At 52.5% G+C, this 12,611-nt stretch overlaps 5 protein-coding genes across 6 annotated transcripts; 2 read left to right on the forward strand and 3 right to left on the reverse strand.

The window, feature by feature from the left end:
- Positions 1-1,852: 1,852 nt before the first annotated feature.
- H257_10077 (hypothetical protein) lies at positions 1,853-4,688 on the reverse strand. Its single transcript, XM_009836518.1, has 7 exons — positions 4,495-4,688; positions 4,334-4,443; positions 4,130-4,265; positions 4,007-4,071; positions 3,881-3,961; positions 3,550-3,834; positions 1,853-3,486 (listed from the first exon to the last, which is right to left on the reverse strand). Exons 1-7 carry the CDS (start codon positions 4,664-4,666, stop codon positions 3,352-3,354), a joined length of 984 nt encoding a protein of 327 aa, XP_009834820.1. The 5' UTR covers positions 4,667-4,688; the 3' UTR covers positions 1,853-3,351.
- On the forward strand, positions 1,875-3,301 carry H257_10078 (protein disulfide-isomerase domain). The gene has a single exon (XM_009836519.1). It carries the CDS (start codon positions 1,900-1,902, stop codon positions 3,247-3,249), a length of 1,350 nt encoding a protein of 449 aa, XP_009834821.1. The 5' UTR covers positions 1,875-1,899; the 3' UTR covers positions 3,250-3,301.
- Positions 4,689-4,704: 16 nt separating the features above from the next.
- H257_10079 (hypothetical protein) lies at positions 4,705-5,907 on the reverse strand. The gene is made up of 2 exons (XM_009836520.1): positions 5,120-5,907; positions 4,705-5,060 (listed from the first exon to the last, which is right to left on the reverse strand). The coding sequence occupies exons 1-2, from the start codon at positions 5,860-5,862 to the stop codon at positions 4,760-4,762; spliced, it is 1,044 nt and encodes a 347-aa protein (XP_009834822.1). The 5' UTR covers positions 5,863-5,907; the 3' UTR covers positions 4,705-4,759.
- Positions 5,908-6,164: 257 nt separating this feature from the next.
- H257_10080 (hypothetical protein) lies at positions 6,165-7,726 on the forward strand. Its single transcript, XM_009836521.1, has 7 exons — positions 6,165-6,316; positions 6,375-6,500; positions 6,564-6,692; positions 6,761-6,837; positions 6,893-7,010; positions 7,070-7,305; positions 7,358-7,726. The coding sequence occupies exons 1-7, from the start codon at positions 6,194-6,196 to the stop codon at positions 7,596-7,598; spliced, it is 1,050 nt and encodes a 349-aa protein (XP_009834823.1). The 5' UTR covers positions 6,165-6,193; the 3' UTR covers positions 7,599-7,726.
- Positions 7,727-8,272: 546 nt separating this feature from the next.
- Positions 8,273-12,453, reverse strand: H257_10081. Of its 2 annotated transcripts, XM_009836522.1 has the most exons (4): positions 12,281-12,453; positions 11,742-12,215; positions 10,209-11,670; positions 8,273-9,599 (listed from the first exon to the last, which is right to left on the reverse strand). In XM_009836522.1, the coding sequence occupies exons 1-4, from the start codon at positions 12,347-12,349 to the stop codon at positions 8,365-8,367; spliced, it is 3,240 nt and encodes a 1,079-aa protein (XP_009834824.1). In that variant the 5' UTR covers positions 12,350-12,453; the 3' UTR covers positions 8,273-8,364. The 2 variants fall into 2 exon arrangements, with proteins under 2 accessions (XP_009834824.1, XP_009834825.1); XM_009836523.1 differs by having other exon boundaries at positions 10,209-12,215.
- Between the last annotated feature and the right edge of the window lie 158 nt (positions 12,454-12,611).

The following is a 12,611-nucleotide window of genomic DNA, read 5'->3' on the forward strand; positions in this document are numbered from 1 at the left end:
ATTCGATATGGTGAGCCTGATGCATTGTCAAGAAACTCCTAGTAACAGCTGCAAGCTATCTTCTCACTAAGCCTAGTACAATCTTTGACTGGGATAAGTTTGAATCATGCTCATAACAAGATTACAGTATCTTGGAGCTTGGATCGAAATTGTGAATGCGAGCTGAATCTTGGTGGTTCCAATACCTGGTAAGCAAGCGCATTGGAAGGCCGGCAGATTTCGGGGTTTCATGTAGAGATGCGGCGCTGCGATACAGTCGATCGTTCAAGGGATATAGTGTCTCGAGAGTCCTTATAGCCAGAGTTCGTCCCGCGTTGATGGCATCATCGAGGTGGTGGACCAATCCGTCCGCCATGCAAGGTATCCAAGCTGTAGTCTGTATGCCACTTTGCATGCAGTGCAGTGCACGCGAAGTGCAGAGGCGGCAGCAGTTGAATTGCGAACTTGCTAGGACCTCTTGCATGGAATGACGAGTGCGAACGACAAGGACCTGTCACAGCCATATCCTATCCCCTTGCAGTGGCTTGCGCATTTGGATCTGGACGAATCGTTGTATCTGCCCACCTATGCGCAACTTCGCATTTGCCAACCACGAATCGATTCCGACCGCCGCACCGTCTCCAACTATTTTGTCGAAACATGGCACTTCAATTTGAATCTTTGGTTGCACCGATCAATCATGCGGCCCAAGCAATGCATGGATCGCTGGAAAGTGATCGGGCGACGCACCAGCAGTACGTACATCTGGCCTACGACAATGGCATGACCGCTGTGCGCATTTCGACGAGGTATCTTGACGGCGAATTTGTATGGATGGCAGCACGACATTTTCCTCGCGACAGTGACCAACTTTCCCACGTCAGTGGAACATGGCCATGATGATCTCCCACGTGAATTCTCCCTGGTACCGTATTGAATTGTCCGAATTGTGGCTACGACTGCTTCACAGCAATGTGCATATGGGACGTCCCAAAAGCGTCGTTCCAGGGAAAGCTGCCCATTCCACAGTGCTTACGCCACAGGAGAAGACCACGTACTGTGCACCTGTGACCATGCATGACCACGTGACAGCAGGACTTTTCCGGCCCGCACAAAGTGAGCGTACAGCCGAAGGCAACATCACTGTTGACATTGGCAGCCACAACATCACAGCCATCACTGTAGGGAGAAAGCGTGCATGTTTGCATCTGCAGGCAATACCGTATAGTGTATATGCATTGCGACGCATTAATCTATTGCGACACTGGTAATTTTCTTGTAATAACTGATGACTTCGAATAATTATAGATCATTCGGTGAAGTGAGAAGCTTAGATCCGCGCTCTCGTACGGCCGCGCTTGCGCAGACGGCCTCCCGGGCGCTCGGGGCCAACGTAAGGCTTGGTCACTACTTTAGGTTTCATCCCACAACTTCATCCAATGTCATCCAAATGTCATCCACATGTCATCCACCCTTTTAATTCAACAATTATATTATATTAACCATAGTATCCAAGGTTGGTATTAATATTCAATGCTGTCCCGTAAGTCTTACTGGTAACTTGTGATCACGTTGAATATACTTCAAATTTGTATGACGCAATGGATTAACAAAATTTGAGAACGAGTGTCGGCTGGTTGTGAAATATTACCTGTCGCAATACATATACACTATACGGTAGTACATACTGTAGTGCGCGCAATATTTACAGTTAAATCGAAAGAAAGTCCAAATAACGTTCCAGAAAGATCCAATTTCAAAGATCATCATCCGGATAATCTGGTCAACAGCCAATCCATACCTTCTTTATCCGTATTTATCGTGAGAATCAACCAATCGCAGGTTGCCTCTTGGCATCATAATTGCAGATGAACACGATCATATTCTCATTTGAAAAAGTTTTCTCGCGTCGTGACATCCATGGGGCTGCGTGTGATGATGATGGCGCTGTGTAGCGCGGTGGTGACGTCGTCGGCGTTTTACACGTCGGCGAGTGCCGTGAAGAACCTGGACCCCAAGTCCTTTGAGAAGGAGGTTGTGGGTGGCAAGGGTGTGTGGTTGGTTGAGTTTTATGCGCCTTGGTGTGGCCACTGCAAGTCCCTTGCCCCTGAATGGAAGAAAGCCGCGAAGGCGTTGGATGGGATCGTCAACGTTGCTGCTGTTGACTGCGATCAGCACAAGGAACTTGCTGGGAAGTACGGTGTCAATGGGTTTCCCACAATCAAGGTGTTTGGTGAAAACAAGCGCTCGCCCACGGATTACCAAGGACAGCGCACAGCGCAAGCGATTGTTGACGCCGGTGTGAAGGAAGCTTCCAAGCTGGCCAAAGCTCGGATCTCGGGCAAAGCCTCGTCTGACAAACCATCGTCAGCTGCCCAAGACAAATCTAAGCCCAAGCCCAAGGCGAAACCGTCGCCTGCGTCGTCGTCTGCTGTGGTCACCCTCAACGATGACAACTTTGACGACCTCGTGCTGAACAGTGGCGATGTGTGGCTCGTCGAGTTCTACGCCCCTTGGTGTGGTCACTGCAAGTCGTTGGCCCCGGAATGGGAGCAAGCTGCATCCGAGCTCAAGGGCCAAGTCAAGCTCGGTGCGTTGGACGCGACCGCGGCGGAGCGAAAGGCGGGAGAGTACGGCATCAAGGGTTTCCCCACGATCAAGTTGTTTGGCCCCACGGCATCGTCGGCTTCGGATGCGCAAGACTACCAGGGACCTCGTCAAGCGTCGGGCATTGTCTCGTACGCGCTGAACCAGCTTGAAAAGCTCGGCGGGGGCTTGAAAGTACCTGAAATCACGTCCACGGCCGCGTTGCACGACCACTGTGCGGGTAAATCGATCTGCGTCGTGGCGCTCTTGCCCCATATCATCGACTCGGGCGCCAAGGGCCGCACAGACTACTTGAGTCAAGTCGAAGGCGCGGCCAAGCTGGTCCGTGGCAAGCCGTTCCGGTTCTCGTGGGTCCAAGGTGGCGACCAATCCAAACTCGAACACGCGTTCGACCTGTCCTTTGGGTACCCTGCCGTGGTGGCTATTTCGCTCGACAAGCAGCGGTATTCAGTCATGCGCGCCGCGTTCGACAGCAAGTCCATCGCCACGTTCCTCGAAGGCATCTTCTCCGGCAAGGAAGCCACGTACCCGTACGACAAGTTGCCGGCCATCCAATCCGTCGTGCCATGGGACGGCAAGGACGCCAAGGTGGAGACGGTGGTCGACGACGACGACGACGACATCCTCAAGGAACTTGGCCTGGGCGGCAGCGACGAGCTTTAAGAATTAAAAAATGTCGTCGGATTGTGTAACCGTCCCGACCAAAATGCACCAATGGCAGTCGTCCATGTATAAGCAATCATATGGCGATAACTACGCTGGACCTTACTTCCACAACGCATGAAGCCACAGATATTGCGACGGATACGTCTCGATGAGGGATGACACGGTGGACGCATACAGCTCCATGATGGTTTGCGCCGTATGCTTTTCCTCGTTCCCTGGGGTGTGTCGAATGACCTAAGATGGGTTCACTTGCAGAAGCAAAGTGTGATGATACAGTATGTACAGGTAGTAGTGTACCGGCAACGTGTGCAACAAGAATGGTTTTGGGTGGCCTGCTGGCGCCAGCACCAATGCAGTGCACCACACTGGTCGACCGGTTCGTAGGTGAAGCACCGCCGCGCCGGGAGCCATGATCGTAGGTCGGTTTCGAAAAGACACGAGGACGCCACTGCGACTTGGCCGTTGGTCGCAAACGAGGGCAACTATGGCTGACGCGGGTGTGGCAACGTCTGCGTTGTTGTTCTGCAATATTTGTGACTTTTCAGTCAAGATGGTGGTCAATGCGGTCAGGCACTGTTTGTCCTAGACGTAGAATGACGAGCCAGACGTGGAATCGTTCGAGTCTTACTGGAAGCAGGCGCGTATGAGGGTAGCTTCGAAGGGTTAGAAGCCACTTGTTCAAGGGCAAGTTGTGCAGTGGGCGATAGAGCTACAAGGGCGATGTTAGCAGGCTTTGAGCTGGAAGTGAAGAGACCTCGTAGACGTGGTCAACGAGTAGGTTTGGTGGGGCGTGTACACAAGGAAGGAGCTCCCAGCACCCTAGAATGAGATACAGTCGTTTAGTTTACCAAACTTGCTCGGGAATTGTGATCGCAACCTAGATGGGCGGATGTGACAATGACTGGGCCGTTGCGCAGGTCGGCCACGTACTCACGAGGAAACGCTACATCGACGTATCGCTCCATGTCTTGCCACCTGCCAAATGCTCGAATATGCAGAAACCACAGAAGCGACTACATAATCAACATCGCAAGTGTGTGTATGTATGTCCCTTGCATTGATTGACAAGCGTGGAACGCACCACGCAAGTGTTCTCGTACGTTTCACGAACGAGACGCTTCTGTTCGACGGCACTCATCGTCGGGAACGAGAGGGCAATGTTGGCCTTCACAATGTTTCTTCGAAGGCCCGCTACAACCATGCGTATATATCTCTTCGTACTACATACAGGTCGCAACGTACCAGCATGTCCGATCCGTCCGAACAATCGTCCCAATGGGACAAACATGAATGGAGGGAGGAGGCCGACTGCAAGAGCAAGACTCCGCAGGGTCAACGTAACCACATGATCCGAGATCAACTGCCATCTACGCCTTGCCTTCACATCAAGCTCGGCGCGAAGTGCCACCACCATGCCAATAACCTTAACGTTAATGTGAAAACCAGTGTAGTCATCCGGATAATTCTTCTGCGATGACATGTATCCGGAATAAGCAAGTTTTTCAATTTACGCGTTGACAAGCTCAAGTTCAAAGATCAAATCCGAGTTGGGGGGGATGTCCTTGCCAGCGCCTTCCGAGCCGTATCCGAGCTTGGAGGGGATGGTGACGGTGCGCTTGCCGCCCACGCGCATGCCTTCGACGCCGATGTCCATGCCCTTGATGACATCGCCGGCACCCAACTTGAACCCAAACGGGCTCTTGCGGTTTTGGTTGGCGTCAAACTGCTTGCCGTTCTTGGCGAGCTTGCCCTTGTACAAGATTTGCACCTTGCGGCCCTTGGTCGCTTCCTTGCCCTTGCCCAACACACTACAATACACGCCAACATATCACGACCCGCACCGCAATACGATTCAAATTCAACGTACACTTCTTCGACGGTGACGCCACCAGCCTTGCGAATCGTAGCAGGCTTGGCCTTCTTGGAGTCTTCGGCCACGGCCGAAGCACCTTCCAAAGGACGCTTCTTGCCAGCGGCTTGTGCATCCTTCTTGGCGGCGCCATTCTTGTCTTCTTCGACGACTTCTTCAAATCGACCCGAGTCCTGGACTTCGTCATCGTCTTCCTCGTCTTCCACATCGAGGAGGTCGTTGTCATCACTGTCGTCGTCGTCTGGGCCCAAGCCGTAAAGTCCTTCGTCATCGTCAGACACATCGCCGTCCATTTCCGCATCCACATACGCGGTCAAGTGAACCGAGTTGACACCTTCCGTGGAAAACGTCAACGCGCCATCCATGGGCGTAAATGTGTTGTTCAACGCCCACTGCGCGGTCGACGCGGTGTCCAACGTGCACAGCGCGATCTTGAGATCGCGGCGTTCCGTAGACACGTACAGTGTCGTGCGACCAGCGACGGCGTCACCGGCCAAAGCGGCGCCCGAGAGCTGGAACGCCATGTCTTCGGTGGGGTTTTCACACACCAAGCTGTGTCGGGGATGGATCTGTTCGCCAAAGAAACCAGGTTCAATGGCGAGCTTTGTCACAGATTGAGCCTTCTTCGCAGGCGAAGGGTTGACCTCCTTCGTTGGCGAAGGCTTGGCCTCAGTGGTCGTCTGGGCGCCACTTTCCTTGGCAGCAGCGGCGACTTTGTTCGCGGACTTCTTTCGGGACATGGTGTCGTCGCGGTGTGAAACGTTTTACGAAATGGTTGTGTGGCGGCGGTAAATTTGAAGTCGCAGATCAACCCAACCAACCAATAGAAGAATACGACCGGATAATTCAACCAATAAGATGGCACGGATCATATAATTCGTGAATCGTGGTGTTTGATACAATTACATTGATGATAGTTGGTAGAATTAAAACTATTATTATGACGTCATATATATTTCTATATGGAACATATTGAAATATATTCCCTCGAACAATATACACACTATTTACTGTTAACGCCAACCACATTTCCCACGTCAGCATTTTCATTACATATCAAACATCCGCAACATGGGATCTGACATCACACAAGAGTTCCACAAGTTGGCCAAGTGGAAAGCACACCATCGACAGGAAGACAAGGAAGATGCGCGCCACCCATCGAGCCCCTTCATGCAGACAGCAGTGGACATTGTACGTCATCGCGGCACTTGGACGTCATAACCGAGTGTGATGGTGATAATGGTGGTAGCTCCACGACATGCAAAAGATTGCGTCCTTCTGGGAAGCGAAAAGGAAAGCGTACTTAAATCCGGCACACTTCCTACCGAGCAAAGCCATGGCCTTTACCGACATGGAGCGCGAAGAGCTCGAAGATGTAAGCACGCACGCACATGCAGTCATACACCACGCACCGTCTAAAGTCGGATCATGATTGTAGAGTGTGTTGGACTCGTACAAGCTATGCGAGCAGCGCGTGGGTGAGCTCAAGCTATTGGTCTTCCCAGCGCACGGCATACCCCAGCAAGTGGTCAAGGTCCGGTCCGAAGTCGTGCATTACTTGTCTGATGTAGGGCGATGGCTATGCTCTTTCATATATCCCCCCACAACCCAATATCAATCATCATATGCTCGTAGCGCATCCAACGGGGCGTCGCATCGACCAAAGACGAGCAAAAGAAACGTCTCCAACGCCCGTTCTTCTTGTCTAAAAAGTATTCATCCCCCGCCTTAAACACCGGGTCACCATCGTGTGGTGCTGTTTGCTAGACTTGTTCCGAACGGCATCGACTTGAGCCGTCAGGCCATCGTCCTGCCGAAACCAAATGCCACGTCCACTTCAACTTGTGCTTCCACCACCAGTACTCCAGCGACAACGCTGTCGCATGTACGTCCGTTGCATCGTTCTCAAACATGTGACGCCGTCATCTTGACAGTTGGTTGTAGGAGATTGATACACAAACTTCCCTCGACATCCCCGTGCCCACCACTAGTACTACTACTACTACTCCCACCCCCCCATCGGTTCCTTCCCCCTTGAGGACCTCCACATCATCGACAACAATGCCATTTCAACCGCCTTCTGACGACGCCGTCGTGTTCACCGAGGCAGAGTCGCGTCAGTTTCACGCAGAAAATGTCCAACTACATCGCCACCTGCATGAAGAAATCGACGCCGCGCGGTTGTGAATCATAACCTCCTTCCTTGTGTCTGACGATGGTCATATCCTCTAGACGCGTGGAAAAGCAAGTGCACGACATCCAAGGCATGATGCATCAGTTCGCGTCCGAGATTGGTGGCCAAGCGGAGAAAATGCACGTGGTGGCGCAAGAAGCCGAGGCGGCGGCGGACAACGTCGGCCACGGCAACCTCTCGCTCAAGCACGCAGCAGACCACGGCCACGGGTTTGGGTTTGCCATCTTTTGCTGCTACCTGGCTGCGTCTACGCTGCTGCTCTTCTTCCACTACTATTAAAGCATCCATGCACTCCTACTTACTGTAGTACATAGTGGTGGCTAAAGCCAGTGTGTGATGATCGCGAGTGGTTTGTCTGATGCTAATGAAGTCGTGCCGCCGCTCGATGTCCTCTATCAGGGCTTCCCCCATGTTGAACGTACAACGTTATGGGCGCCTTTACCATACAGTACTAGTCGAAAAGTAGAGGACAATTAGGTAGTACTGTTAATAGTACTCCCCCTTCCCCCCCCCCCCCGACGAACCAGATGTAATTAAGGGGTCTAAAATATGGGAACATCGCACGGCTATTGGACCTACAATACAATCCACGCACTAACAGTAAGTACATATTATGTTTCGCTGCACATGATCATTGACGTTGTTTACTTTCAAGTATTAATACTATTGGATTGGATTTACAGTTATAACGTTAGTCTGTTAGTTACGTAATAGGAGTAAGTTCGTATATTATTAATAGTGCAGACGACATACTGTAATGTTATACCGCTGTGTAGTAGTAGTATACTAACAGTTAGTAGTAGTAGTAGTACAGTAGTATTACAGTAGTATTACTTTAGTAGTATCACAAAACCTCCCTACTAACGTGACTACAAGACTAGTAGAGTACCATTAACGTTATACTCCTACTTGTGTTTCGCATCCTGTTGTAAGTGTCTACTAGACTCTATAAGGGATGTACGTTAGTTGTCCTGGTTAAACCGTTACTACTATAGCCTACTACTACATACTACATACTACCTACCACCATCCGCTACTTTCTTGATTAATGCTTGGATCGTTTGGGCGGGGGGCCGCCGCCGCCGGCTGTCTTCTTCTTGTGTTTTCGCTTAAACTCTTCGTCGCTGTCGGCCTCCTTCTTTTCGTTGCGCATCATGTCACTTGCGCGCGCCTCCTTCTCCAGGTCATCCCAGCTGGGTCCGTCGTCCTCATCGTCGTCGTCGTCGGCACTGCCGTCGTCGTCCGACTCGTCCACAAGCGACACATCCGAGTCGGAATCATCATCCGAGTCGTCCGAGTCGGATCCGTCCGAGCCGCCGCCGCTGCCGCTCGCGCTGCCTTCAAACTCGCTCTCTTCGTCATCTTCGTCGCCATCTTCGTCGTCCGAGCCATCCATGCGGAGAAACTCCCATCCCGCGGGCTTGGGCACGCCATCCTCATCCGTTTCGAGGTAGAATCGGTCGTCTGCCTTGATCGTGACCATGATCTGCTTCCAGTTCAAGTTGGCCGTGCCCTCCGTGAAGCAAATGTTGATGTCGTCCAGCCATTCCTTGATCCGCTCGAGCTCGTTGGTCGAGATTGCCGACACGCGGACCGGCACCAAGTTGAAGTTTTTGTACACAAACACCATGTCAAAGTTCTTGGAGCCAAAGAACACACGCTCAAAGTGCACGTGCTCGACGTCATCGAGCAGCGTGATGAAGAACGGGAACTCGGTCAGAGATACCAAGCAGTGCACGGTCGGCTGCAGCAGCACCATCTCCTTGAACGGGGTGCCGCTGAACCCGAGTTCGCGGTACGGGATGTCGAACGCGATGGTCTTGTCGATTTGCTCGCTCACGCGCTCCACCTTTTGGCAAAAGTCCTTGAACGTCAAGTTCAGCTTCTCGCGGAGCGACCGCTCGCGGTTCTCCTCGTCCAGTTCGTCGGGGTCGTACATGGACCGGCGGCGGTTGTCTAGCGCTTGGCTCGACTCGATCACTTCCGTGTAAAACTGCACATCCTGGTGCTTCTTCTTGCCAATCATGATCGGGTTCTTGAGGTGGAAATGGATCAGCACCACCAGCTCCTTGTCGCATGGTTGAAAGATCGCGTGCTTGATGTTGGCGTACAAAATGTCGAGCTTTTGGTTCTTGTTGGTCGTGAACCGAAACCCGTTCACGTGGGCTTCCAACGTGCCTTGCGTCTTGCGGCCGCTAAAGGTAGGCCGCGCACTCAAGTCGCTTAGTCGCGGCACGCGGCGGTCTCGCTGCATGATCAAGTCCTCCTGCACGACCAAATCTACATACATATAGTGTCAAATCGAGCCGAATCATCGAATGTGTTGGGAGAATCGATTTTCAAGAGAGCCAATCAAATCGCGTTATGTCATCAAATATATTCTACCAATCCAAACGTTTGACCCCTCCGCAGTGGGCAAAACCACATATATATGAATCGTTGTATAGTATAGTGTGTACAAGATTCAATAGGATCATGCAATCGATTCGAATGCTACTTGGTGAAATGACTCTCAAGTCCAATTTTGGGTAAAAGGACAATATATATATATGTATATTGTCAAATCAATCGATCGATATATATCGACCAATCAAAACTCAAAAACCCACAACACGAATAGTAGCCAATCAAATCCACGCTTGGACCAATCAATGCACAAACATCGAATTAGTGTATGTGACTTTTCAAAATTCGTACGAACATGTCGAGTGTCACACTAATTTACGTCAATGTACCACGATTCTTTCGATAGATTTGGCGCAAACCCGTATGACTTTTAACACAAAGTTTGGGTAAAAGGACAATAAAAGTCAGTCAGCACCAAGTCAACCACACTGATCTCCTTGGTCGCACGAACACAACATATAGCCCCACAACGTACGTACGTACCCGACTCTTCTTGCTCTTGTTGCTCGCGTTGCTTGACTCGCTTCTGCAACTCTTTGATCAGGCGGAACTGGTTGTTCAAGTTATGCGCGTCACTCGATCGAAACCCGAGCTCCTTGATAAACATGAGCGACGGAAACTTGGCGACCGCCGCCTGCATCGCCGGCGACGCGTCCTTCCCAAGGGTCCCGCCCACCCCCGGGCAGTGAAAGTTGATGCGCAGGTACGTCGCCTTGTCCTCTTCGCTCTTGCTCACGTTTTTGATTGTCGAAATGTGAAACGGCACGGGGATGCCGTTGATTGGGACGATCACCGCCTCTGCGCGCATGTCCACCGCCACCTGCCGCGGCTTGAGCTCCGGGTACCGCGACGAATGGTTGTATGCGACAATGGCGTTGCGGTCTTGGCGCTTGCCTTGGACGGCGTCGCTGCTCTGTTCTTCGAGGCGGCGCATGGCTTCCTCTCGCTTCTCCTTCATGAGCTCGGCCTGATGGCGTTCGCGGCGCTCCTGGTCTGTCTGCTTGCCTTCCGACTGGCGCTGCTTGTCCCGCAGCCGATTCTGCATGATGTTGCTGCTCACGGGAGCGTCTTCGTCGTCGTTGTCGGCCTGTTCCTGGCGTGCGCGGCGCTGTTTCTGCTGCTTGTCGAGCTTGTCTTTGGCCGCCTTGGCTGCCTTGGCATGCTTGTCTTCGGCGTCGTTGTCGAGCACGTAATGCACCTTGGTCCATGCCTTGGACACCTTGGTCAAGATCTTGGTCTCGTCCGGCTGGACCGATACCGTATCCGCGAGCAGAATCGAGTAAGTGTCGGGGAGGTGGCGCGGCCTGTCGGCGTCTTTGAGCGGGATGTTCTGGAAGCCCATGGCCACATTGAACGCTTGGCCAGCTTGAATCACGTGGTGGTTCTTGGCCGTGAGGACCATCCCAGCTTCCCGAAAGTCGAGCCCAATGCCAAAGCCAAAGTTTTTCGTGAGCAGTTTGGCCAGCTTGGGGTTGCGCGACTCGACGAGTTTGGTCACTTTGTCCACGACTTGGCTCACGGTTTTGCCCGGGCGTAGCTCGTTGATGCACATGTCATGCGCTTCGTGCAGTAGCTCATACGACCGCTCCATGGACTTGGTTGGCGTCACAAAGAACGTTCGCGCCACGTTCGAGCAGTAGCCCTTGTACCGGGCGCCCACAGACGCCACGATCACGTCAAACTTCATCACGTCCGACGAACTCTGCGCGCTCGGCTTGAGGTCGTACTTGCCGCCCGACTGAATGATCGGCGAATAGCACGACTCAACGTCCTCGGGGCTGAGCGTCACCTTGATCTTGCTCGGGTCTTCAAACACGCCCTCAATGTCGGCACTGAACGCATCGTGCTTGACCTTCTTGTCCTCGTCGATGATGCCTTCCATGTCTTCGACAAACTTGGACTGGAACACCTTTTTCGTGAGCGCGCCAGCCCAGCGAATGTTTTCCTACAACAACCGCGAGACCGGTGAGTGAACCATGATGGAAGAGGGTGTGGAAGGGGTGTGTATGTATGTACCAGCTCTTCGGGGGCTTTGACACGCAGCGCGCATTCGATGCCCTTGGAAATGTCGATCTTGTCCATGCCCGCCGCGTCCACTTCTTTCTGAAACAGTTGCACAAAGTCGCCGTCGGGGGATTCCTTGGCCAGCACGCCCACCCGTTTCTTGACGCTGTCGGCCTGGATGGCGGCGATGAGTGCCGCGTAGTTGGCCTTGTTGCCGTCCGTCTTGTCGCGCTTCAGCAGCTCGAGCTTGACGTCGGACGTGTCGTTGCCGCCGAGGATGGCTTCCAGCATCGTGTACTTCTTGCCACTCGTCAACACGAGCAACTTGGACTTGGTGAACACCATCAACGTCTCGGGAAACTCGAGAAATCCCAGTAGATAAAACTGAAGCACCGCCGATTTGCGGTACCCGCTGTCGTCTGGGTTGGGTTTGCCCGCCAACACCAAAAAGCTTTCGACATCGTCCCATTCCGCGTTCTTCGGATCCTATATCAATGGCAAATCAGCATCATGAACAGGGCATCACGAGATTCAGCACCATGGATACATACCCGCCATGACGCATAGATGTTGTTCAAACGGCGGAAGAACAGCTCCTGGTCCAGCTGCGGCGCGGACATGTTGGCTCGTTCGCTGCGGCTTGTAAAATGGTGGGGTTTGGAGGGAACTTATAGTAGTATTATCCGGATAAGTGTCCGGATAACGTGGCATGCGACGGTTTCCCCGCTAAATGAGCGCCCCATCGCCACCACCACCCATCGCTCCATGACTAGCTCTCTTGGTGCATCTCATTGCCATGGAATCGCGCATGCCATGATCCCAATAGCAAAGGGATGCAAGCTAGGCATGCAACCTCCGCGTCGCTTTCGTCGTGTAGGCATA

The sequence above is a fragment of the Aphanomyces astaci genome (genome assembly GCF_000520075.1).
Source record: "Aphanomyces astaci strain APO3 unplaced genomic scaffold supercont1.26, whole genome shotgun sequence".
In the NCBI taxonomy this organism is placed as follows: domain Eukaryota; phylum Oomycota; class Saprolegniomycetes; order Saprolegniales; family Verrucalvaceae; genus Aphanomyces; species Aphanomyces astaci.

What these genes read in the sequence shown, in the direction of transcription:
- H257_10079 (XM_009836520.1), bottom strand. Translation starts at nt 5,862, where the DNA reads ATGTCCCGAAAGAAGTCCGCGAACAAAGTCGCCGCTGCTGCCAAGGAA. An exon ending in GGCGTCACCGTCGAAGAAGT is followed by an intron (nt 5,061 to 5,119) that starts GTACGTTGAATT and finishes CGTGTATTGTAG; the next exon opens with TGTGTTGGGCAAGGGCAAGG.
- H257_10080 (XM_009836521.1), top strand. Translation starts at nt 6,194, where the DNA reads ATGGGATCTGACATCACACAAGAGTTCCACAAGTTGGCCAAGTGGAAA. An exon ending in TGCAGACAGCAGTGGACATT is followed by an intron (nt 6,317 to 6,374) that starts GTACGTCATCGC and finishes TAATGGTGGTAG; the next exon opens with CTCCACGACATGCAAAAGAT. An exon ending in CCGTTCTTCTTGTCTAAAAA is followed by an intron (nt 6,838 to 6,892) that starts GTATTCATCCCC and finishes GCTGTTTGCTAG; the next exon opens with ACTTGTTCCGAACGGCATCG.
- H257_10078 (XM_009836519.1), top strand. Translation starts at nt 1,900, where the DNA reads ATGGGGCTGCGTGTGATGATGATGGCGCTGTGTAGCGCGGTGGTGACG.
- H257_10077 (XM_009836518.1), bottom strand. Translation starts at nt 4,666, where the DNA reads ATGGTGGTGGCACTTCGCGCCGAGCTTGATGTGAAGGCAAGGCGTAGA. An exon ending in TCGTTGACCACGTCTACGAG is followed by an intron (nt 3,962 to 4,006) that starts GTCTCTTCACTT and finishes TCGCCCTTGTAG; the next exon opens with CTCTATCGCCCACTGCACAA. An exon ending in CTCATACGCGCCTGCTTCCA is followed by an intron (nt 3,835 to 3,880) that starts GTAAGACTCGAA and finishes TTCTACGTCTAG; the next exon opens with GACAAACAGTGCCTGACCGC.
- H257_10081 (XM_009836522.1), bottom strand. Translation starts at nt 12,349, where the DNA reads ATGTCCGCGCCGCAGCTGGACCAGGAGCTGTTCTTCCGCCGTTTGAAC. An exon ending in ACATCTATGCGTCATGGCGG is followed by an intron (nt 12,216 to 12,280) that starts GTATGTATCCAT and finishes CCATTGATATAG; the next exon opens with GATCCGAAGAACGCGGAATG. An exon ending in TCAAAGCCCCCGAAGAGCTG is followed by an intron (nt 11,671 to 11,741) that starts GTACATACATAC and finishes CGGTTGTTGTAG; the next exon opens with GAAAACATTCGCTGGGCTGG.